Here is a 26,804-nt window from a genome sequence, read left to right as displayed (position 1 = left end):
GGTAAGACAGCTTGAAGCGTTAGCATTTTGAATGGACTCGAGAACTTGTGGACCTTGAAGACCCATTCTAAATTTAAACTTTTCCACAGACTAGGAAGAAAAAGAAATTATGTACTCACCATAACATTCCATGTTTGTCCATATCTCCGTTCATTCTTACAATAATCCTCAGCTCCGACTCTGCCGAACACGTAGCTGAAAGTCTCAAACCTGTCTCGTGGCAAGATATCCCACAATGCAGTGATGTAATTCCCCAGATCTTGTTTGCTGCTAATACTGAATATGTACACTACATACACGTACAAACATATACATATAAACAAGTATCTAAGTCCATACCAAATGTACTGGAAGGAGAAACAAGCTGAGACAAAACTCCTGAGGTAGTGGAATCTACCAGGTTCACAAGAAGTCTCTGGGAGGTGGAAGGAGGGTTCTTAAGAATGGACGGAGAGATGGACAACAAACATGGAACGTTATGGTGAGCACATAACTTCTTTATTTTGTCCTAGCTCACCTTCATTCTTACAATGATGGGACAGCGTCCCTAGCACCTTTTTCCTGGGTGGCTCACGTGAGTATACCTTTAAGCATCGTGGAACCAAAGGATGCCCTGCCCTTGGAGGCCAAATCTACTTTGCAATGAGTGATAAAAGTATGTGGAGAAGACCAAGTAGCTGCTGCACAAATATTATCCAAGGGAATTCTGGCTTGAAAGGCAGATGACGTTGCCATTACTCTAGTGGAATGAGCTTTTACTTTGAAAGGTAAATCTTTGTGATTTGAGTTATAGATAAATGTAATATAATTTGAAAGCCAGTTAGAAAGTAGTTTTTGAGACTGAGGATCCTTTTTTGCAGAGGATACAAATTGGTCAAACTTTCTAAAGTCTTTGGTTCTATGCAAATAGAATCCGAGTTGTCTGTGCATGCCCAGTTGCTGTAATTTGTACTCTGCCTTGTTGCTATGGTGAGGAAAGAATACTGGAAGTTCTAAGGATTGGTTTATGTTGTTTGGAGAAGCGACTAGGCAAAAAGTATGGGTTTGTATGCAAGGATACCCTATCCTTATGAAAAATCAAATATGGTGGTTTAATAGAAAGACTGCAGTTAGACACTCTTCTAGCAGAAGTTACAGCCACTAGAAACAAGGTCTTCCATGAAAGGAACTTGAGGTCTGAAGACAAAGAGGGCTCGAAGGGAGGTAAAGTGAGATGAGAAAAAATTTAGATCCCAAGGAGAAAGGGGTTCCTTGAAGGGAGGTCTTAAAGAAGCACCTTTTAAGAAGGCTCTACACAACCTGTGTGACATTAAGTTGGTAGTATCACCAATATGAAAATTTGAAATTGCAAGTTGAACTTTGATGGTTGCTCCAGCTGAGCCTTGTTGAAACAGTTCCGCCAATAATTCCAAAATAGAATGAATAGGTGCAGGAAAAAGGATCAATGTTCTTATCTTGAGCCCAATGGGAAAACCTCTTCCATTTACTAGAATAGAGTTTCTAGTGGAAGCTTTATGGGAGGACATTAAGATATGTCTAACTGTAGGGGTGAAATTGTGAAGTGGAGCAGCCAAGCTGTCAGTTTTACGGTGTGGAGAGTAGGATGAAGCTCCCCTGACATGTGAGTCAGCAGATCTGACACTGGGTCCAGAATCCAAGGCTTCTTCTGAAGGTGAGTCCAAAGGAAAAGGAACCAAACTTGGCGAGGCCAGTAAGGGGCAATGAGAATTATCTTGCTTCCAGAGCTTTGTGCTTTCTAAATTACTCTGGGTATTAGAGGAAACAGTGGAAAGGCATATAGAAGTCCCGAGGGCCAATCGTGAGCAAGAGTCTCTTGGTGTCTCCCCAGGAGGGGGAATTAGGGTAAAGTAGTTGCTGCACTTGGCATTCATGGGAGTGGCAAAAAGATCGCAGCAAGGCTGTCCCCATGTTTGGAAAATCATTTCCACTACATTTTGATTGAGAGACCACTCATGAGGCATTAGCATTGCTCTCCTCAGCTTGTCCGCTATCACATTGGACTTCCCCGGAATATGCGATGAGATTAGAAAGCACTGGGAAGAAAAGTACAGTTTTGTACCTACCATAAATGTAGATGTTCGAAGATCCACATTGCTGCAGTCCTAACACTTGGGTAGTCCGCTGTCCCAGTCGGCCCGAATACCAAAGTATAAGGCTGACGTCGGTCAAGGCGCATTTGTCTGACATCAGGACGTCAGGGTACAAATGCGCATGACCGACGTCATATCCTCAGTCTTTTCTTGCCCCAGATGTCAGAAGACCCTAAAAAGATAAGGCCAAAACCAAAAAACACCAACACACTCCTGTGCCTAAAATATGTACAATATATACAAATGTACAAAAAATAGAACCTCACCCACACAACCACCCCTAAACACAGAGGGGAAGGAGGGAGGATTGGACTGCAGCAATGTGGATCTTGAACATCTACATTTATGGTAGGTACAAAACTGTACTATGTTCTTCATCTCACATTGCTGCAGTCCTAACACTTGGGTAGAATCCCAAAGCAGAGGTAAGGGAGGATGGCTAAACTATAATGAAGCAGGAGCTGCCAAAATGCCCTGCAACACAGCAGTGGCAAAACCAGCCCTGGACTTAGAATAGAGAGGAAGGTGGTAATGCTTGGAGAAAGTATGCACTGAACTCCAAGTAGCTGCCTCCAAAATATCCTTAGTTGCCACCCCTTAGAAATGCTGTTGAAGTGGCAGTAGCCCTAGTGGAATGAGGCCTAATCCCAGCTGGAATCTCCTTGCCATGATGGGAGTAACAGAATGCAATGCAAAACCCAATCCACTTAGATATAGTTTGTTTTGACACAGGCTTGCCCTGAGAACTCAAAGCAAAAGAAACAAACAACTGCTGAGACTGCCTAAAATACCTAGTCCTGCTTAAATAATAACGCAACTGCCTGTGTACATCTAAAGTGTGCAAAATCTTTTCCCCTATTTTGGGGATCTGCATAAAAGTAGGCAAATGAATAGTTTGGTTTAAAGCCACACTAGAAACCACCTTAGGCATAAATGAAGGATTAGTACGTAATGATACCCTATCCTTATGAAAATCAAAAAAGGCTCCACCGCCATAAGGGCCTGCAATTCAGAAACCCTTCTTGCAGAAGTAATGGCCAACAAAAAAGCAGTCTTCCATGACAAGTATTTCAACTCAGCAGTAGCCGCGAGGCTCAAAAGGTTGTAGAGTAAGTTTCTCCAACACAAAATTGAGGTCCCAAGCAGGAGTAGGAGCTCTTCGTGGGGGTCTTATATTCTTTGCCCCTCTAAGAAATTGCTTGAACAAAGGATGAGAAAACAATGGTGGGTCACAATCATAGTGAGCTGAAATTGCTGCAGCATGAATCTTAATGGAAGAGAAAGACAAACCTTTGTCCAATAGCTCAGTAAGATATTGAAGAGCCACACTCAAATTAGGCTCAGAAACATCCAAATCCTTTGCTGCACTCCAAAATAAAAATCTCTTCCATTTTTCTGCATACACTTTACGTGTACTAGGTCTTCTGGCTTCCATAATCACATTCAAAACTTGTTGAGGAAGTTGAGACCTGCTGTGGTTCAAAACAGAATATGCCAGGCTGTTAGATGAAGAGAGTGAAGCTTGACATTGAGTAGATGACCATCCCTCAGACAAAAGGTGTGGAATTAAAGGTAAAGGCCATGGAGGCTTTCTTACCAGATTCCTCAGTAATGGGTACCAGTGTTGCAGAGGCCAATCTGGAGCTATCAAAATCATCCTTGGCTTGTCTTGTCTGACCTTTAGGAGTACCTTTGGGAGGAGAGGCAGAGGTGGAAAGGCATACACATGAAGATTTTCCCAACTGAACGAAAGAGCATCCACTTTCCAAGCTGTGTGATGAAAACTTTTCGCAAAACTTTGGCAGCTGTTGGTTTAGTGGAGGGGCGAACAGATGTATGTCTGGTGTTCCCCATGGCACTGTCAATTTTGAAATACATGAAGATCCAGTTTCCACTCGTGGGGATCCATGATTCGCCTGCTTAATACATCTGCTAAGGAGTTCTGTGCTCCTGGCAGAAACCTTGCCTGAAGAGTAAGCTGCAAGCTGAGCGCAGTCTCCCACAAAATCATTGCTTGCCTGCATAGAGGATAAGAATGTGTTCCCCCTTGCTTGTTGATGTACCACATGACAGTTGTGTTGTCTGTTAGAATCAACACCTGCCCTGGAAGAAGTAACTCCTTGAAAGCCATCAATGCAAACTGGACTGCTAACATCTCCTTCATGTTGATATGTAGATGCTGTAGTCTGGCAGGCCACTTGTCTTGTATCCACTTTCCATTCAGATGAGCTCCCCAAGCTATGTCTGAGGCATCTGTCGTTAGAATCTGACTCTCCTCTGGCTGGGTCACAGAGAGTCCCTTGTTTAGGTGACATTCCTGAGCCCACCACAAAAATTCCTTTTGAATGCAAGGTATTATTTGAATGACAGTGTCCAGATCCTGGCAGTGCTGTGCCCATACATTTTTGAGATACCATTGTAGCTTCCTCATATGCAGTTTGGCATTGGGAAGCACCAGAATACAAGATGCCATGAACCCTAATGCTTGAAGGACTGTCCTTGCAGTCAGCACGGACTGATGAGATAGTTGATGGAAGTAAAGGGATAGACTCTTGTTTGTCCGGGGTTAAAAAGGTCATCTGGGCTGCTGTATTCAGTCTCACACCCAGAAAGCACATGTCTTGAGAGGGTACTAGACTGGACTTTATTTCGTTCACAGAATACCCCAGGCATCTTAGCACTGCTATCACATATTCCAGATGCTGAAGAAGCTCGTCCTTTTCTTGAGCCAAAATCAGACAGTCGTCCAAGTAAGGATAGATTTGTATTCCTTTTAGCCTGAAAAAAGCTACAACTGGAGCCAGAACTTTTGTGAATACTCTGGGCAGTAGATAAGCCAAAGGGCAATGCAGAGAACTGATAATGGGAATTTCCAGCTCGAAACGCAGATACTTCCTGCACCTGAGTCTGATAGGCACATGAAGGTAAGCCTCCTTGAGATCTAAAGTTACCATCCAGTGATCTTTGCCCAGCAGAGGTAAAAGCTGTTTTAACGTCAACATTTTGAACTTGGGAATGTCCAAATAAGTGTTGAGGATAGACAAATCCAAAATTGGTCTCCACGTGTTCCCTTTTTTGGTACTAGGAACAGGCGAGAATAAAATCCTAGGCCCCTTTCTGGCACAGGAACCGGCTGAATGGCCCCTATCTGGAGCAACAGAGAAATTTGCTTGTGAGCCTCTTTTCTTTGTATAGGAGGAATGTCTGGCATGCCTTTGAAAGGAGGCAAGGTATGGAAATAAAACCTGTAACCGTGGTGAACGATATCCAATACCCATCTGTCTTGGGTAATAACACTCCAGTTTTCTTTGAAAAGTGCCAGCCTTCCTCCCAAAGGTGCTGCCAGACGAGAAGGCTCTGGCAGCTGAAAAGGCAAGTCATTGGGTCTGCTTACGAAAGGACTGACCCCTGCCCTCACCAGAAGACTGGGCAGGCGAACTGCCTGTTCTAGGCCTAAAAGAACCTTGAGCTCTGCCCCTACCACGTCTAGATCTACCCCTAGACTGAGAATCATAAGAAGGATAAGTCCACCCCTTAGTAGGCCAATTTCTACTAAACTTTGGAGGCTGAACCTGCAAAAAATCTTTAACAGTCTGCATAGACTTAGCCTTGTCCTCCATTTTCTTTAAAACTGCGTCCACAGGCGCACCAAATAACACATCAGATTGTAAAGGAGCATCTAAAATCCTTGTCTTTACATGTTCAGCTAAATTCTGATCCCTGAGCCAGGCGTGCCTGCGAAGAACAGAACCAGTGGCTGCCACCCTCGAAGAGGCCTGTACAGCATCAAAACCACATTGCAAGGAATGCTTACCCACCTGTTCAGAAACATGAACTAAATCCTGCAACTCTTTACACTCAATACCTTCCGCCAGAGCATCTACCTTAGACTTCAATTGTGAAAGGAGATAATTTTGGTATTTCAACATGTGAAACTGGCAATTCAAAGCCCTCATGGCTAAAGTGGAAGAAGTATACACCTTTTTCCCCCATCTATCCAAAGCCCTTGCCTCTATCAGAAGGAACAGGATTTTTAACAACAGAAGCCTTAACACCTTTAGGGCCCTGAGAAACAGTTTCTGGGTCTGCCCTAGGACTCTTAAAAAGATACTTATGAGCTTCAGGCACCCTATAATACCTGTCCGGTTTAACTGGGGCAGGAGGCAAAGAATCAGGGTTCAGGGAAGCCTCTGCAAAAACATCCTCTACCACATCCAGAACAGGAGGTATAGCTAAAGGCCTATGCTGGGGTAGAAACAAAAATTCCCTAAGCCTTTTCCTAGAAGAGAAATCTTGACCTTCCCATTTAAAATGCTCCCTCATGGAATGAAGGGTCTCTGAAAAAGAAAAATCCTCAGGAGGAGAAGCTGAAGGTGTAGAGTCATCTACATCAGAATCAGAATAAGGAGGATACTCCTGCAAGTCTTCAGCCGAAGACTCAGAAGCCTCCGAACACTGCTCAAAACTCTCAAGCTCAGGTTCCACCCTAGGCCTCTTATCAGGGGGGGGTATAGAACCTCTAATCATAGTAATCAAATCTTCTGCCATTTTAAGCATATGTTTCTTAGGCAGAGACCCTGAAGAACTAGGGGAGACCCCCACAGAAGTTAACCCTGGCCTGCCTCTAGAAGGAGCCTTGGAAACAGAAGGGGAGGGCCTAACCACCTTAGGAAGGGAGGGGAGAACAGCTACCTGAGAAGCCCCTTCAGCCTGGCCTACCTCCTGAGAGGACACATCTTGTAACAGTAAAGTCTCTCCCTGAGAATCCAAAGGAACTTCTGGTAGAACCACCGGCTCCACCGAGCCCTCTAAAGAACAGATGTCCGGGACAGACGGTTCTTCCACCCTAGGCTTCGCTGCTTTGTCCTTGCGCTTTTTAGACGAAGCGGGCGTCGGAGCATCCGACGGCATGTTGTAATTACGCTTCCCAAAAACTAACCTGGCACAATCTAATCTTCTCTTAATAGTGCGTTTGTTAAATCTAGCACAAGAGCGACAGCCAACAACGTCGTGCTCAGGCCCTAAGCAAGGTATACACAATGTATGGTAATCTCTATGAGGTATCTGTTTCCCACAAGAAATACAGTTATTCACTTTTTCTGACATCCGGTTAAATACTGAGGCAAGAAAAACCAAAATATTCTAGCGGGTACTTAGCCAACTTTGATTCGGTCTGAAACTCCGACTTCAGAAAATTTCAGAACGCCAACCTGCACTCGCAATACTGCTTCTGCATCGGACCATGCGGCAAAAAAGACTGAGGATATGACGTCGGTCATGCTCATTTGTACCCTGACGTCCTGATGTCAGACAAATGCGCCTTGACCGACGTCAGCCTTATACTTTGGTATTCGGGCCGACTGGGACAGCGGACTACCCAAGTGTTAGGACTGCAGCAATGTGAGATGAAGAACATCAGCCCATTGCCATACTTTTAGGGCTTCTCGCCAAAGGGGGTAAGATCTGGTTCCCCCCTGCTTATGTACCAAACCACAGACATTGACTGGATCGCAATAGTCCCTAGAGTGAGAGTCTTTAAGTGCTTGCAACACAAGAAGCACTGCTCTCATCTCTACAGCATATATATGCAAGTGAGCCTAGTGTTCCTGCCATGTACCTTGGACTGTTCTTCCCAGATAATGCCCCCCCCAATTTGGGAAGCTCACTGTAGCTATTGGTTGAAGTGGAACACAGTCTGCCCATTGTCACATGAGTGGAGTGTATCCACCATCTCAAGTCGTTCTTGCAAGATTCCGTTATTCTGATCAGATGAGACATTGGGAGCTCTTGAAGTGACCATTGGGAGAATAATAGCCACTGAAGAATCCTCATGTGCATTCTGGCAAGAGGAACCAGTGTAATCGTGGAGGCAATTGTTCCTAATAAGCATAGAATTACCTTTGCTTTCACTTTGTCCTTGGGAAGGAGGTGAAGTATCTGCTGTCCGAGTGCCATAACTTTCTGTTGGAAGACGTGCTACCATAGATAAAGTGTCTAGATCTGTGCCCATGAATGTAATATGTTGACAGGGCAACAAGGCAGATTTTTGAAAATTTACTGCAATGCCCAACTAATTGCAGATATCCAACGTTCGATCCCTGGCTTGTAGGAGTAGATGCTTGGTGGTGGCAGATACGAGCCAGTCGTCTAGATAGGGAAACACATGGAATCCTAGAAGTCTCAGGTGAGCCGTGACTACTGCCATACATTTGGTGAACACTGGGGGCTGTAGTGAGACCAAAGGGCAGAGCTCTGAACTGGTAATGGATAGCTCTCAGCTGGAAGATAAAGTACCTTCTTGATGTCCTGTTCATTTTTGTGTGATGGTAAGCATCTTTAAGGTCCATTGAGCACATCCAATTGTTTTTCCCTAAAAAGGGAAGTATCGACTGCAGTGTCACCATTCGGAACATTGACTTGACAGATTTGTTTAACTTGCTTACGTCCAATATGGGCCACCAGTCCCCTTTTCTTTTTGGTACTAAAAAGAATCTGAAGTTAGAATGCTATTTGGTCTGCGGGGACTTCTTGGATGACTTTTGTGGAGCAACTTTTGAATCTCTATAGTTGCTTGTTCCCTTAGATCGGGTGAAACATCCAGACGTGCTTTGGTCTGTGGGACAGGTTTGGAAAAAGGGATGGAGTAGCCTCTGGATATTATGTTTAGTACCCATTTGTCATTTGAGATATTTCACCAGACTTCTGGGTACATTGATAAACGTCCCCCGTCTGCCTCCAGAGTAGCGCAGTCAGGCCTTTCAGAAGCGTTAAGGGCGTCTGCGAAAGGAATCACGGTTACCCTGGTTTTGCGGGCCCCCTCTGCCTCTGGGGTGGTGTCTACCATTATTATCTCCCCCTCTGCCCCTAGGGAATGTTTCACCCTGTGCATCTTGGAAAAAATCTCTGGGATCTTTTGAACCACATCTTTCCGCTCTTCTGACTTTTGGGATAAGGTCTTGAAGGTACGGAATAACGTACTCCAACGGCAGAGAGTTTTCCCATCCTGCTCGCACCGGGTTAGCGCGTCTTACTTTGGGTCCAAAGAGTGAGGAACCATCAAAAGGGGCATTAGTAAAGGTAAACTTAAAGGGCTCTGGAAAATTGCACAAGCGCATCCAGGAGAGTCTCCTAAGGGAAACTCCGGAACCACTGCCTTGCTCGCTCTATCTGCTGCGTATATGAGCCTCACGGAGGAGTTGACCGTGGAATTTAAAGGTGGACAGCTGGAAGACCTCTTCATTCACCCCTGCAGCTAATGAACCTTGTAGAGCATCTCCTAGCTCTTTCAGGAGATCTCTTTATAGCTTCGTAAAATGGGCTAAGTAGTTCAGCGATCAGTGAAAAAAGTCGCTGAAGATACGCTTCCCTCATCTGTCCATCCTAAGAGAATCTTTATTCGGAGAATAACAGATGAGGAAGTCTCTGCAAGTTCCTTCTTGGTGGCTGCTGCCACCAGCATAGCATCTACAGGTACTCCCTTAGTTAGGAATTCCTTGCCCAAAGGAGCTGACAAAAATTTGTTTGGCCTCAGAGGGACTGGTTCCGTAGTGTCAGGTGACTCACGCCTCTCAACTAACCAGGTCCATTAATTCATCGAATGGCGGAGACACCCAGGAGGCTGAAGGTTGAGACCTGAAAGCCTTCGGGGACACTGACCCATCAGAAGGGGTGGTGGTTTGCCAGCTGCCTCTCTGCTTGAGGATCTGTAGAATACCTGCAAATAAGATGGTCAGAAGACGACAGTGGGGACCCTTCTGACTAGAGGTCAGTGTCTAAAGTGATGGACTCATCTGGGGAGTCAACATGTTTCCTCTTGCAGGTTTTCTTCAGAGGTGGCGCCTCAGAAGGATATTGTAGGGAGGCCTCGAATGGGAGGGGTTCGCCCAATGGGATAGTGTGAGGCTCTGGGTCTCTGCTGTCTTGAGGAATGGGTGGTGCTGAGACTGCAGCCGGTGCCTTGGGGGGACTAGTACTGGTATCCTCCTGTGGTGCTGAATGGGTAGACAACACACTCATCAGCTCAAAGGCAGATCCCGCAGGCTCCGAAGACTCCCGCGACTCACAGAAGATGAAGGCAAAGGAGTAAACGAGATCGGACCGGAGGCTGATGTGGGAGCAGAGCTAACCAGAGCAGATGCTCCGAGGGGTAAGCTCGGCACCAAAGATTGGGGCAGAGAAGGCCCCCGGGGTCAACCAGGAACCCCGGCTCCCAGACTCACCGGGCGGCGCATAGAGAATCTGAGCAGATGCCTGCTCCATGAACACCGAAGGGGGCTCCAGAACAGACGGGTCCACAGTAAGTGGTACCAAGCACTCAGCTCCGAAGGACCAGCTTGGCTCAGAGGAGGAACAGTGGTCACAGTGGACTCAAACCAAATGGGTGGGAGCAGAGAATAATTTTGTCAGCGCCGGCGACTTTAGGAGTCTAGTCATTTGATAAACTTCTTGTAGACCTGGAAGACAGGGGAGAAAGACCTATGGAGGATTGGCGATCTCAAGGTCAGAGAAAAGTGAAATTTCGATGGACCAGCTCCGAGTGGAGGTATCTTGTGGCTCCAAAGGCTTTGGAGCCGAAGTACCTGGCCCATCAACCAAAAGGACTTCCGGATGGCTCAGAGAACTGTGGAGCCAAGGAAGTAGTGGCCAAGAAATTTTTGGGAGTTTGACTGGCAGCTCCAACTGAGCCGATGTAGCTGGAGATGGTCTTGATTTTTTTTTGAGGAAGGAGACAGAGGAGGAAGAGCTATGAATGGCTTCCTCAAAAGGCTTTAAGAGCCCTTTTAGAATCAGTTTGCTTCTTCTTTCCTGAAGAACTCTAGCACTAAATGAATGACAGAAGGTGCAGTCTTCTTGGAGATGAAAGGCACCAAGGCAATAAACACAAACTGTCCATCTGTGATGGACTTTTTTAAAGCCCGAAGTCTTATGCTCTCTCTTTTTGTCTTTAGACATTGTTAAAGAACCTAAGCTATAGAAAAAACAACAAAAATGTATTAGCAAAGACCAATATGCTAAAGGTTACTACATGACAATACAAGGAGCAACAACCAGGGAAAGAAAATTAGAACCTCTAACTAAAACAGTTCTAATTTCCATACAAAACAATAAAACAGTACAAGCCCTCCAACTTAAATGGGCGTAACACACTCTAACTTAAACAAGCTAGGAAGACACACAACGAACCACTACATTGGATACCCAAAGGGGCATAGAAAGCGAAGCCGTGCTAAAGAGGGGAAAAAAACTATAACAAAAGCAGCAAAGACTAGTTAAACCTAGTAATTATAAAGCTAAATATATGCAAAACTAGCAAATTTTGACAAAAGTAAATAGAAAAATATATCACAATTTAGCCACGGCCAAGATGAGCACATCCAACCTCGTAAAGCAGCAAACAAGATTGCGGAATTACACCACTGCATTGTGGGATACCTTCTTGCCACGAGCCAAGTTTGAGATTTTCAGCCAAGCATTCGGCCGAGGTGGAGAATAGGATCAGCTTTCAACCCATCATTGGAAGAATGAAGGAGATGGGACAAAATAACATCCTACAGTTAAAGCCTCTGTGGGAAGTACCTGCTGTATTCATTGCATAAGAAAAGTATCTTGTTTATCAGTGGTCCAACTGTAACACTTTTTTGGGGGCTGGAGGTGCTCTGCTGAAGAACGGGGAGTTTTGCCAGTTTATTATGATGGTGTTATTTTTCTTATCCAATATGCATCAGGTTGAAGTATGGAGAGTTTTATCCAATATGTAAAAGGTTGAGCCGTGGAGATTTAAGAAATTTTATCCAAGAGTTGAAGGGAATTCTGCCTCGTAGTCAGTACTGTGGGGGGTGTGTGTGTGTTAAATACATTAAAAGGTGTTATGCCTTTCACTTCTTTGTAGTATAGCGTGGCTTCTTCCTGGTCCACCTGCCCTTTTGCAAAGGTTTCCTTTGACTTATCCTGATAGGCCCTGGTTTGCATCCAGTAGAAAAACAGGCAGATGGTTACAAAAAGCACTGCTCCAACATCTGCAAGGTCTTCAAGCAGAAAGATTTTCTGTCACAGGAAATTAGAATGTGATCATAGACATCAGGAAAAAGGATGCATCCTGAGCCAAGCATGCATCATTTAAACTGCTGTTCTACCAGCAGCTCCGACAGGAACATCTACAGAATTATAACCAAATTTAATGGAATGATTTAAACACTTTATGGGCCATATGAATGACCTCTTCAACTTCTAAATGCTGTCTTATGAAAGACTACAATCTCTCATCAGCTCAGAAATGTCCTCCAATACAAAAGTACGGTTACAGCAATTAATAGCCATAACACCCACACTTGCAGATGCACAAAACTGTCAAAATGATATAAAAATTTACTTTTCAAGTATTGTCTGACAGGAATCACTCAAACCCCTTGAGGTAAGGCCATTTACTGCTAGATGAGTTAGGTTTCGCATGTATTTGGGCTTTTCCTTCCCTCTGTTAACGGGGGGGGGGGGGGGGCACCAAACTTGGTTACAGGTATGCTTTCAAAGGGATTCTCAATTGCCTGAACATTGGAGGGATAAACAGTGGGTTTTAGTCTGATCAAAATCCTCAACAATTATGCAACAGCTGTACACCTTTACCTACAAAAATAAATAAGGGACTCACTGCAAGGACCCAGGACCAGATGTCAGCCAAAAAAAGGTGTCTGACAAGTAGTTAGATAAGATTAGAAGTCAGTGACTGAATAAAAGCTTGAGGTAAAATTAAAATCACAAAACCCAAGTCTGAGCTGCTCCCACCCCAAAAGTACAAAACGTGAGAAAAGTCGATATTCTATTTATAAAAATTACATAATCAGACAACTCCCTTCAAGGAACGATTCTGAAGTAAAACTTTCATTAACCATTTAAGAAGCAGAACTAGCTTAAATATTTGTCAGTGAAGAACTCTACCTTCCACTACATCTCGTGTATACATCTCCTTTGGGGATCTTGTTTGCATAGCCTTGAGTAACTACTAGTCAGCTGACCTGAAGCCCGCAGAGGAGCGTACTTCAGCAGCAAGTTTTTGGTGGCCTAGCCACTAGTTTCCTACAGATCTGCACAAGCTAGCTAGGGCACATGGAAGGTAACTTAAAACTTTGGAAGCTGGCCAGCCCAATCTTTGGCGGGATACTTCCTCAAATAGCTTTGGCTATTGCAGCTATGATCTTATGATAAACACCCTTACAGAACCACAAGAATCCCTATACCCTCAAGGAAAGCAGAAAAGTGGTTAGTCTTTGCTAGAAAGTTCAAGCTCACCACCTGGAGCAATTCCAAATGCCATTTAAACAATTTAACTGACCTAGAGATGCTCTCCAAACGTTTGCTCTTGTGATAATGACTTTACATACACCCACAGTTCATAGGTGTGTACTAGGCTAATGGCCCTGCAGCCTTTATAAACCTAACCCATAGAAGTGCCCTGGCACTGTGCCACCCAACGTTCGTTCCCAGTTCCTCTAACAAGTAAAGCCACTGTAGTGAATCTCGGGGGTGAGCTTTCCATTTCTCTTGAAGAGGGCCAGTGAGGTGCTCTGCTTGACATGTACGGGGAAGTCTATTCCAGAGCATGGGCAGTCTCTGGGTTATGAACCTGTCCCTCCAGCATGTTATGTTGATAGTGGTAATGATGCTGAGGTCTCTGGAGCATGTGGTGTGGAGGGATTGGGATTTCTACAGCTGTAGCATTTCTAACAGAACTAGGTCAGACATGGTTGTGTAAGTCAAGCAGAGATCACCTCTTATTAGACTATATGAGACAGAGAATAGAATAGCTGGAGGTTTTTTTAGTCTATGTAGGGCATGTGTTTAAGGTCTGGGATCCTTTTAGTGAGGTATTTTTTTTGTGGCCTCTCCAGCTGCTGCAGGTGTCTAAGTGAGGTACATGGGGCATTATACTCTAGGATTGGTCTAATGAGGGAAGAGTAGAGAGAAATGACCTTTCTTCCTGGATGCAAAACCCTTGGTACATAGGACATTCTGACCACAGTGGTAATGTGGTGGTCGAAGGAGAGGTTGCTGTCAACCTGTGTCCCCAGATCTCTTATGCCTTCAGTGGACTCCCACTGATGTGGTAAATTAGTGGGAACAGAGTTTTTCCTGAAGGTGATGCATTTTTTGGCATTATGCCTAAGGCCATGATTTCAACATCAGTCACTGGTCTCAGTAAAGCCTTTCCTGTAGGATGTTTGCATCACTTGGGGAGTTAATAATGGCTTCCAGCTTGCAGTAGTCTGCAAACTTGGTCAGCCAGCCAGGGTCCCTCCATGTTGGCCTGGACTTCTGAGAAGTAGATGCCAAACAGGAGAAGACCCAGGACCAATCCCTGTGGGACTCACCTCACGACTGGGTCGGCAGTCTGACTTAGGAGTCTGCTACTTTCACACTATGGGTTCCATCTGTGAGCCAATTTGCAACCACTTAATATAGGGGTTGATGCTTAGTCTGGAGAGTTTATCAATAATTCCCGAGTGAAGAATGGTACCAAAGGCCTTGGCCAGATCGCGGTAGGCTATATGAACTGCCTTACCTTCAGCTCTGGTGACTGACTTAAAAGTCAACCAGGTTGAGCAGGCTTGATCTACCTTTCACAAAACCAAACTGCGTGGGATCTAGAGTTCGGAGAGTCCCTATATCCTTGTTAATTAGGTCCATGATTATGCGCTCCATAGCCTTGCATATCACACTCGTCAGGCTAATGGGGTGATAATTTCAAGGGTCTCCTTTATGGAGAGGGAGTACTGTAGCAGTGCGCCATTTGGTAGGGACAAAGCCTGAGGAAAGGCTGCGAGTAAACAGGGCGCATAGATGTGGTGCCAGTTCACTTTGTAATTCACAAACACAGCCAGGGATATTGTCTGGTCCCATAAGCTGTATTCTTGGCCTTGGACAATGCAGCTTTAACCTGTGCTGCAGTAATGCATCTGTCAGCCAGTATGTTGGCAATATCCGACTCTATATATGAGGTACCATGTGCAGTAACTCAGAGCAAATCTAGGTATTGGCGTAGAGATTCTTGAGATAACTATAGAAGGCTTTGTGGTTGCTTTAAAGTGTCTGCCGCAATTCTGCCTTCATACCTGGCTTTGGAGGTTTTGATAAGGGATCTCAACTTTTTGTTGAGGCCAATGAGAATTTTTCCAGTCTTGGGATTTCCTTTTGCTACAACAGTTTCTTCCTTCTGTTGTAGAGTTTATTAATGGCAGAGAGCCACTAGATTGGCTTCCTTTTTTTTTGCAGGAGAGCATCTTGGTTCTGTTGGGTATGGCAAGTTCCATGTATTTATGCAAGTGTTCGTACGGTGCACTGGTGTATGATTCGGCTGTCATGCAACTATTCCATTGGCATGGGTGCTGTGAAGTTAGCCACCTCTGTTTTTGGAGTCCAAAGTCAGCTTTGGAGAAATGTTTCATGGTGGATACCTTTGCGGGGGGTGTGGGTGAGATGTGGATTTCCATGGGGATTAGTTTGTGGTTGGATCCAACCAGGGAGGAATTGACTCTTGGTGTAGAGCAACGGTTGCCCATGTTAGTAATAACCAGGTCAAGGATGTTGCTTCCTCTAATGGGGTAAGAATGAGCTGGGTCCAGGGCATTGGAAATTATGAATTCCAGGAAGCGTTGGGCCAGTGCATTGGTGCATGCATAGTTTTCCCAGTTGATGGGGGGGTAGTTGAAGTCACCTAGTACGAGTGTGCTGGGTAGGATCCAGGGTGCATTGGAATGAGAGTCCTGGGACATGCTTGGGGACATATAGCAGGCTACAACCTTAAATCGCTGTCTTACCCAATGTTAGTTGTACCTGGAGTATCTCAGATGCGTTATGCTGGGCTACTGGTCTGGAGGCGTGCATATCCTTTATGAATATGGAGACGCCACCACCTTTGCAGCTTCAGTACATGGTTCTGGGGCTCACAGGTGTGGAAAGAGTTCTAGCCTGGTAGTGCAGGGGTGCTTTCTGCTGCTTTAAACCAGGTCTCCGTTACAGCACAAATGTCGATGTTCTCCATTTTCAGGAGTGCTTCGAGCGAGTGCATCTTGAGATTTAGACCTGTAGCATTGAGCAGCATGACCCTCAGAGTGGTAATTTGGTCTTTGGAACACCACCTAAAAAAGACACTAGAGGTGGTGGCAAGAGCCTTTGCCACAGATGGCCTGCAATGTCACCCCTGGGTTTCTGGGTAGTATCGAGGTCAGTCAATTATGTCATCCCAAGCAGACGGATACTGGATCCTCTTAGGACACCAGAAACTTAGCCAATTGTTGAAAATCATTTTGCACTGCAGTATCATTCTGGTGCAATGAGGACCCTTGCCATCTTCTCTGTATGAACAGAAAATGCATTTTTTTTTTTTGCTGTTGACTCAGCCAGCATGAGGTTCTAACCTGAGGAAGTTGTTGCATAGGTTTTTCTTGTTTACCAAATAAGCCCACTTGATGCACGTGTCCCTCTGCAGGGTTGATGCAGGAACAGCGTTTCTGGTTAAGTGCCTTACTTGGAGTATCACAGTAGGCAAACAGGCTGATCAAATCAAATTCTGAACTAGAAGCTAATTACAATTAACTTTTCTGTATATCAACTGCCGGAGGTCTTCCCAAAGATTGTACAAACAATGAACATGCAAGTCTGGCAACTTAATAGGATAATTTACTAGGATAAAAACACACTGATTATTTTCTTCTACTATCCAAAACTATAACATTACCTTCCTATTACTTTAACACACTAAGAACCTATTAACCTTTTTCTGAAATCATCGCCTTCCTGATTTCCTTCACTCTATCCTACTAACCACACTATTCATAATTTTATCTTCCTAATATAGCAGCTCCTATAGGCAAGACATTCTACTAATCTGCACACATTCACCCATGATCCTCAATTCTGTACATTAAAACTGATATCCAACTGTAACCTTCTATTTGACAAAATGCTACATTTCTTCAGCACATTTCTTATACTTGTTTTGGTCCTATACCATTGTACTTTAAACAGTCTACCTGACAAAATATCACTTTGTATTTTTACAAACTGTTGCACTTATTTTGTCAACATGCTTGTATACACTGCTCAACTTTTCTTTTTTTGTTAAAAATCTAACAAATACACTGCTTAATTTTTCTTTTTTTCTGTTAAAATTCTAACAATAGTTATTTACATGTACAACTTGTCCTTTAGTGTGTATATATATATATATATATATATATATATATATATATATATATATATATATATATATATATATATATATTTATAGGCTCACACCCAGTTGGACTTTCCTGGTTAAAAAATGTAAAAAGAGGCTTGGGCTGTTAGATGTAGCTACGCACCATAGTAGATGGACTTAAACATATGAAATTATTGAATGTAGACATATCGTAACATGTTATTTTAAGAGAGGGAAGAGTAGATGCGAGATATTTCTTGCTGACTGGTCAGGACAGACATGATTTGAGTGTAACCATTAAAACCGGTTTAAAATTTTTAATGGTATCTGAAGTTTTCTGAGCAAACGAAAAATGTTAAAATCGTTTTATACATCATCCGTTGCAGATTTATACAGTATCTGCTGCAGTTGAAGGTTCCGGCTGTCGCCTGCTTGCTTTTTGTTTTGTAAAAATACAACAGCTACATGGACTGAATCTGTTGACATCAAAATACCAAGGCTTGCTATCCAAACTGAACGGCAAAAAAACTGGCAGGCTCAGGGGATGCACTCAGCAACGTAGCCACAGTGCATTCCTGTTTGTGCACCTGTACTGACGCAAACCACCACCAAGACGGACTCCCCTCAACCAAAGTGTACCCAGAGGTACAATGTATGCCTGTTGTGTTTAGCTGTGCATAGATTGTGGGGCTACAAAGCACAGATCCTTTACAAGGACAAAGCCACATAATCTACATTATTAAAATTATTATTCTATTTGCTTGACTGAGCTAGCCCAACCCAGGCAAAGTCCACTTACAGCAGAGACCAGGGTAAATATGCCCCAAAGGCAGTAGCTAAGCAAGCTGCAAACAAGTGACATGTGCTGTACATTACATTTCAGGACAGAAAATTCACAGTAAAATCCGTATGGAAAACGAGAGCTAGAACAGGGACAATCTGCAAAATAAATTCAATTAGACAGGTTATATGACAAAGTAATATTAATCTACAAGGACAGTAAAATACGGGCAAAGAAACATGAGAAATATTAAGGTTAAAAGCATGTTCCTTTTTGCTAATAAATATTTGTGCACAAACAGAAGACACATTTATGGTGGTTAGAGGGGAAGTTTTGATGCAATGAATTACCCACTGAAGTTATAGCATGTGGGACCAGTGCTCACTAACACAATGGAAATACTACAGAGGATATTTTGTTAGCTAGGCATAGCTGAATGTCCCCTTATGCTGCTAATACTGCATTTTCCCAAAGGTAGAGCAGATATTTGGAAGCTGATCTTGCTGGTTTTCTCTGAAAGAATAGTGGCACATCATACTATGGAGTCTGGGGTGCAAGACAGCTAATGAAACACTGGGCATTAAATGCAATTACTCCTGGCTGGTGAAAACACTGCAAAGTACACAGCAATATATACAAAGATATAGCAAAACATTAGCAGAACTATTGACAGAAACTCAGCAACAGTCTCAAGCTTCAGGGGAGAAAAGGACAAAGTCTGGAGCTGTTGCACAGGAATTGACATATGGGGTAGAACAGGAGCAGCAGATGAGCTCAACTTGAGGCTCTTGCAGAAAGAAAGTATCCTAAAATTCCTGCAGGAAAAAGACCACAAATAGTGGCTGCACAGCAAGATGGAACGTCAACTAGGTAACCAACATTTTAGGTTCATAGGTAGGTACTAGGCTATTGGCCCAAGGGCCTACGCAAGCCTAGCCAACAAGGTTCCCTGGCTTACGCCACCCAAGGAAGTTATTTTGCTGTGCCACTGACTAGCAGAGACACAGAAGTGATCCCCGGGGTGCATTTCCTATTTCCCATCCACTCAAAGATTTTTCTTGAAGAGTGCTAATAAACTTTGCTTGACATACATGGGTAGCCTGTTCCAGAGTATGGAAAGTCTCTGGGATAGGAATCTATCCCTCCAGCATGTCCCGTTTATTGTGGTGACAAGGTTTAGGCCCCTAGAGCGTGTAGCTCGGAGGGATTGGGATTTCTTTAGGTGTAGCAAACAGCTCTGGGTTTGACAGCTTTATATGTTAGGCAGAGATCACCTCTAAGTAGGCAATATGCTACGGAGTAAAGCTTTTTTTTGAGGTGGTCAGTGTAGGACATTTGAGTCCAGTAATCCTCTGTGAGGTACTTCTGTGGCCTTTCCAGCTGCTGCAGATGTCTTGTGAGGTACATTCCAAAAGGGGCGTTGCACTCTATAATGGGTCTAATGAGTGATGAGTAGAGGGCAACGATGACCTTTTTCCTGGATGAGAACCCTTTTATGAGGTGTGCCACATAGGACTTCCTGACTACTGTGGCAATGTGACTATCAAAAGGAGAGACTGTCCACCTGGGTCCCAAGGTCTCATCATGCATTCGGTGTTAAGTAGATTGCTGCCTATGTGGTAGTTCATGGGTACAGAGTTTTTACCAAAGGGATGACACTGCACTTTTTGGCATCGAGCTTGAGGCCATGGCTCTGACACCAGGCATCTGTCTCAGAGAGGCCCTTCTGTAGGATGTTCACATCATTTGGGGACTTTACTATGGCTCCTATTTTGCAGTCATCTGCGAACTTCGTTAGCCAGAGGCCTTCTGTGTTAGGCCTGTACTTCAGAGAGGTAGATGCCAAACAGGAGCGGTCCCAGGACGGAACCCTGTGGTACTCCACTTGTCACTGGTTTGAGGTCAGATTTGGAGTCTGCAACTTTTACAGTGTGGGTTCTGTCAGTGAGCCAGTTGGCAACCCATCTTGTGACGTAGGAATTTATGCCTAGTTTGAGTTTAGCTATAATTCCAGAATGGGGGATGGTGTCGAAAGCCTTGGCGAGGTCAAGATAGGCTGTGTGAACCACTTTACCCTCATCTACGGCTTTGGTGATTGCCTCAAAGTAGTCGATCAGGTTCAGGAGGCATGATCTGCCTTTCACAAACCCGATGTGGGATCCATAGTTTGGAGGTTACCAATGTCTTTGTTTATGAGTTCCATGATGAAGATTAAATGATCAGGTGACTCAACAATATGCTGAAAAGGCTAGGTGTGGAAAGAAACATTGTAAATGCAATGTGCACACCTGAGAAAGGAGTTCCAACATGAACACTAAGAATGAAGGCACAGCGTCCACTCCTGTTAAATGCAATTACGGAGGTGAAGCACTCTATTCTATAAAGCTCTACAGTAAGAAATTGCTGTACCAGTGCAACTGTTCAAATGTAACCAAGGAAGCTACAGCAACAACCTCTGGGCAAGGCAAGCATAAACAGTTAACCATATAGGGAATGAGCACCATACAGGGAAATGAGCAAGGCTGCAGAGTCCACACAAATTAATCAATGCACCACCCATCTAAATCAAAATATCTGATCAGAGTAATTTCTAGACAAATTCATTAAGGCGCTTTAAAAGAAATGACAAGCTTGAAATAAAACAAAGGCTGTACATTTACTGAAACGAGTTTCTCCTGTAAAATGGAGAAATTTTTATATATCCAAATATCTACATACAAAAGCATACTAACCTGTAAAATTTGTAAATACGAACTTTAATATCAGTTTCATTTGGTTTTCCATTGCTTCTTTTATTACAGTAGATTTCTTTAATACGACCAATCCGGAAAGACTCAGGAGCATCTTGGTTACTGCCCTTTATGTAATCAGAAGATTTTCTATAATATTCAGGGTAGAGTTCCTCATCCACATCCTTTCTCTGGGGTCGTTTAGCTGGACTTGCTGGCTTCACACTACAATCAGAAGCAAAAACGTGATTACAACATTTGACAGAAGTTATCAGTGCTTCACTTCTTGACCAGCTCTTTAAAGCTTCAAGATTTTAGCTCTGGTTATTAAGCACCTGAAAAGAAATGCAGATTTGCATAACAGTGCTGCTTGCCCAAAACTGCAGCCATCTGATGACACTGATTAGAATCTTAGGAGAGAACCAGTCACCCCCTCACCAAAATGCTGGGGAGCATCCACCTGTGCCAGAATACATGGCTTTGGGCAGCAGCTGGAATAAGGAACAAGGCAATTCTCTTGGGGGCAAGAAAAGACCTTCAGTGATCTTGCAATGTTGCAATGACTACTAGTAAAATTAAACAGCAATTTCCTGTAGATGCCAACATAAGGCTGAACAGACTATGCCAAAGTGCTCAGAGTACACAAAAGTACAAATAACTGTCACTATGTTATCAGGGGAAGGAGACCATCAGTCCCACGTTTTAAATTGCATTGTTGGTGGCCCATCACCTTCTCTGGCACTTGGAAGGGGAAGACTGGAGCGCCACTAAAGGCAAACATCTTTCTGCAGATGCCAACTTACACAGAGCCACTAAAAGGAACTACTCTAGGACAAGCACAGAAAAAGGCTCTATTTTAACATCTCTAAAATGATTTGTATATTAAAAATAAATCACTTCCATTACAAGTGTCTGTTGCCTTACGCTCTATACTACCATGCGAACACTGGTACACCATTTAATCTGCTGCTCAGTTACAGCAAACACAAAATAGACAAACTGACATTCAGCAACCTATCATTTCTTTAGTAGGTTCCTTCTCTGAATGATATTCAAACACCAGATAGTGAAACAAAAATGAAGTTTACGGCCTCTACAGTGACAGCATGACATTCCACACTTGCTTTATCCGTATGAAGGAATAAAGTTTACAGCCTCTACAGTGACAGCATGACATTCCACAATTGCTTTATCCGGATGAAGGAAACAAAGACAAGACTTCAGTGACATACTGAAACAGTCGGATGACTATTTTAAATAAACAATTCCCATTTTGGAGTATTAACATTAATGGCCATCACCCAAAAAGAAACTCAAAGGCAGGCATTCATAGCAGAGCTTATGAACTTACCTGAACTGAAATGCTTCAGGCAGCAGGAAAACCCCATCTCCAACACGGTACTCTACGCCATTTTTTATGGCCAAGCTATAATGCACCTTGGAATCATCTGCTTTTTGGTCAGTGGGGTCTAGGACTCTTGGTATCTCTTTCTGCCTTATTTCAGCTAGGCGAATGCAGCTTGCACAGAACCTAAATAGAAAACATTTAAAATGAAACATGCTTGGGGGACAATGGGTCAAGAAACTTTCTTCAGTGCAACAAACTAAAATATCTACTTAAGGATCAAGATACCTTCTTAAAACTACAGTAACTTACTCTGTAAACAACCTCCTCAGAACACTCTCCAGCTGTAAGCCACAGAAGCATTTTAAACCTGTCCTTTAGTCTTATTCTTTATGAATAATCGGTACTAATAACAGCTCTGAACAGGATGAAGAGGAAAGAACTGCCTACATCTAGAATATGACTGAGCAGCAACACATCCAAAAATACATGAAGTACTCCAAGGTGATGAAGTAGAAAATGATAAAATACAGTTTTTGGTCAAGGGATGCAAGCACACAGTGCGTTAGAACAATCAGATACAAACATCCAGGGCCCTATATGGCCGCAAAGAGGCTCTGGAAAAAATTATCACTTCATCCCTGAATAACCACCAAATAGCAATGTTCTCATATACCAGAATAGTAAATATTTTGATTTAAAATATGCAAAATATACTTCAGCTTTTTTTTTTGTTTCTACGGTACACACTAGTACATGAAACTGCCATGGGTGTAGCCACCATCTCAAATTTAACCTAACAGAAATGCATACCATGCCACATTGGAGAATCAAATCACTGCTACAAAGACTATTTCCAGTCAGCTCCAACAGCTGTAAAACTAAATGTTATCCAGAACGGGAAAAGAAAGCAGCTTGCAGTGCTCAAAACAGAAGACTTTTTTCTCTGTCACCATCATGGTGTGTTTGCAGTCGGGGGAGGGGGGCAGACGCTGAAAAGCAATAGATAACCATGACCACAACCACATTACAAGGAGTCAAAGGACCTGGTTTGCCTGGTGACAAACTGCACCAGTAGCAATTAAAGGTCAGTGTGTTATTTTAAAACCACTTCTTCCTCCGCTTACAAAAGCAGTGGTCAGACACGATGGTTAGTAGTGTGCTGCAACTATAACTGCATTAACTTTGAAATGCAATATCACAAAAATTATGCTGTTCAGCCATTTTTTTCTGACTGTAGAAACTATGCATCCAAATGAATCCAAATGAATGCCAAAGACAGAACGAGTCAGTCTTCTAAGCAGAGGTCCAACTACCATCAAGAAGGTTCAAATGAACCAGTAGCAAATATTACAAGAAACTGAAGACTCAGAAAAACAAGAAAGCAAGTAACGAAATGTAAGAATAGAATGGAGAACATTAACACTGCAATGAAGTGTCATTATTGTTATAGTCGACAAATAATGTTTTATCTTGGTCTTGAGTCAAGAACTGTTTTAGGATGTGCAAAGTACTGGTTTATTTTATAAATGGCGCTGGGAGACTGCTTGCCAAGCTTTTTAAATCAGTCTCAAAGGAAAAACTACATGTATATCTTTAGCAATTTCATGCATGCAGAACTTTGAAGTTGCATTACTTTTAATGAGAATAAATTCATTTAAGTGTCCTCATCCCTTGTCATTTTTTTCTTAGAGCTTCATGTGAACACAGACCACCAAGTCTAAAATTTGTCATCTTTTAACATTGTAACATTCAGTACACCAGTACATACCATCTTACAGACATCCTTGCAATGACTCAATCCCCAGCCTAAGAAGGCCAGAGTGTACTGAATCTGGTTACAAGAAATTTCTGGCACTTTTTTTCTCAATTAGCATTTTGAAAATAGACTTAAGCATACTACATCATAACATCCCTTAACTCCTTCAAGTACTTATTTCACCTTCAGCTGTCAGTACACTATAATTTGCCAATAGCACAAATGCAGTTGTAAGGCACTTGAAATGTAAGGCTTCTAGTACGAAAATACATCTTCCATAATTATGCATTTATATTTTAATTTTTCAACACTGACATTTTTGAACGGCAAGTTGAGACATTTTAACAGTCCTCCATTTGACAATACAAGTGTCAACACAATCTTATTTTAATTTTTTTAAACTTATAATGCTAAAGCACATATTAAGCATTTTGTAATTATAGCCTTTATAACAAAAAATTAAAACTAAAAAATTATTGTAATGGTACCTTGTAATATACTAGTTTTCAGGTTACCAAATACATTGCCTAACCATCCGAAAGTGTTCACTGTTCAGATGTGCTGTCTAGTTCCTTGGCCCTCTGCTTTATGAAACTGGCCAACTATTATGAAAGTCACCAATATAAAGGACAATGATTTTTCCAGGAGGGCACATGATCCCCCCTTTGGCAGCTATTATGTCAAGTGCCAGCTGATTTTGTAATACCACAATTTGAATTTAGTAATTTTTTTGGATTTGCCATCTTGATGTGAAGTATGGTTTTCTACCTTTTGAAGAATTTCAGCAGGCATGGTGATCTTGTCCTTTGACTCTACAGCCAGGAGAAAAGACTGAAAGTACTTGCTCTTCAGTGAATTTCTGCTTACTTCCAGGGGTAGGCATGACCACCACAAATGTAGTATAGATTCTTTATTATGGCCATGCAATGCCCCCATAAGTGCAGTCTCACATGTCTAATGTCATTGCATTTGCTGTTTTTACTGGTACAGTTTTAATTCTGGCATAGCATGTGGCTTCATGATTTGTGGTTGCAAGCTGAATAGACGCAGCCTTTGAAAAGTCGGTCACATTGCGCCAAGTTAGATTTGTGTCACCTATATGAAGACTTAAATGTAACCTGTGACGCAGGTATTGGAATCATGGAATTTTTGGCTTAGAATGATTAGGTATATGCGAACACTCCCAATGGTTTGTTGCATTAAAGTCCACAGTATATTGCCAAAGAACAAACAGGAAACTTTGACCAAAAGGAAACCGCAACAGAAACAAAGCAAGAGTATATACTGTCAGTGGCTTTACCATGGATTGCTGTCAGTTGATTTTTTTTAATCCTTTACTGGGGCAGATTATTTGTTCTTTGCACTTGGATTTTTTGCTGACAAGGATGATTAGTCCGACTCACAGGGCAAGTCTTATTACAATGTGAAGAATGTATTTGTTTGTAGTCCTGCACAGTGGATGGCAGCAAAAGTTGTGAGCAGCACCTGGAAAGAGCCTTTTTTTACTTTGGGTTTAACTCTTTCCAGAACGAGTCCAATCACCAGGCCACAGTTGGTGACATGGTTGGCCAGGAGGTTGAGGAAGAGCTTTTTGTACAGTTATGCGGTACTGCTGCAAGAAATGAAAGTTTTGCGCAATAAGACAACACATTTGTTAAGAGTTATTTGACACAGGCGGAGTAGCTAGAAGGGCCATGGGTCTTCCCAATCTCATAGGTGGTCAATTTTTTTTTTTAGTATTTAATGCACACTACAAGGCTAAGGAAGTGCCTCTGGCCATTTAAGGTAAGTTTCAGCACAATTTTTTTGAAATCTTATTTTTAAGGGTACTATTGATCCTCTATTAAATCAAGATGACACTGCATGGTTGGGACAGCGAAAAAACTTAGTATTAAACATCTTGCACAACTTTCTAGTCAGGGAAATTTTATAATTCCCCGATAGCTATCAATAGTACAAGGTACACCAAATCTAGGTATAAATTAAAATACAAGTTTAACTGTTATAGAACTTGATTTGTGATATGGGTGAGCTTTCACCCAGGCAGAAAAATGTAAATCAGATATAAATTGTAGCTTAAAGAACTTTGGCATCTGGACAAAGTCCAGCTGCACATTAAATGGTCTCTAAGGTGGTGATAGACATGCAACTAATATTTTCATGGTCGCTAACATTGTATGCTAAACATACTGCACAATTAACATAATGAAGTATCAAAACAGGAGATACGAGGGGCATACCAGCTTTGGGTAATTTGATTAAATAAAGCAGTTTTACCTGCATGAGCTGGTAAATTATATGCCCTTACCAGGTAAGGTAGCAAGGAATCATCCGTCACCAGTCAGCCTTCCTGATATCACTATAACCCATCTGTGGATTTACTGCATCAGCCTTTATGCCACCACTGAACTTTTAACACACAGTTAGATTTTTGCAACATTACATGTTTTCTACAAAATTATACAATTCTTACCAGCTGGATCTGCATATTATATACAGGGTCTCAAATCCCATACGACTAACATCCTGAAAACTCAATCCTGAAAATTCAAAATCCTGAACCTCAAAAGACTGAACACAGGATACAAACACTGACTATATTCAAGTAAAAGTACACAGAGAAACAAAGATAAGACAAAGCATATTACTTTATACCAAGAGCATGAGGGCAAGCCCCCCTGCACCCATGTGGGGGGTGCACCCCCCACACCCTCTGCTACTTAGATATATCAACCAAGAGATTGCACGTCACTACACTAATACGAGTTTTGTAGTATAGCAAGGTAGAAAGTAACACTACTAAGGTTACAACAGGCAGTCATGAAACAAGGGCATGTTTGCCATTTTTTTCTGCGGAGTGAGATCTCGGAGTAGAGATATTTAAGTAGC

At 42.7% G+C, this 26,804-nt stretch overlaps 1 protein-coding gene across 1 annotated transcript in view; it reads right to left on the bottom strand.

The window, feature by feature from the left end:
* The window catches only part of DNMT1 (DNA methyltransferase 1), an 862,083-nt gene that overhangs the window by 397,285 nt on the left and 437,994 nt on the right, over positions 1 to 26,804 (bottom strand). Inside the window, exons 21-22 of the mRNA XM_044084674.1 lie at positions 22,163 to 22,342; positions 20,815 to 21,036 (exon numbers count right to left, since the gene is read on the bottom strand). Coding sequence (XP_043940609.1) covers positions 20,815 to 21,036; positions 22,163 to 22,342 — 402 coding nt within the window. The remainder of the gene's footprint in view (positions 1 to 20,814; positions 21,037 to 22,162; positions 22,343 to 26,804) is intronic.

This window comes from Protopterus annectens, chromosome 9.part0, assembly GCF_019279795.1.
Source record: "Protopterus annectens isolate FY-2018-M chromosome 9.part0, PAN1.0, whole genome shotgun sequence".
Lineage (NCBI taxonomy): Eukaryota > Metazoa > Chordata > Ceratodontiformes > Protopteridae > Protopterus > Protopterus annectens.
The sequence above is the reverse complement of the archived record's forward strand: the minus strand, read 5'-3'. Positions and strand labels throughout refer to the sequence as shown.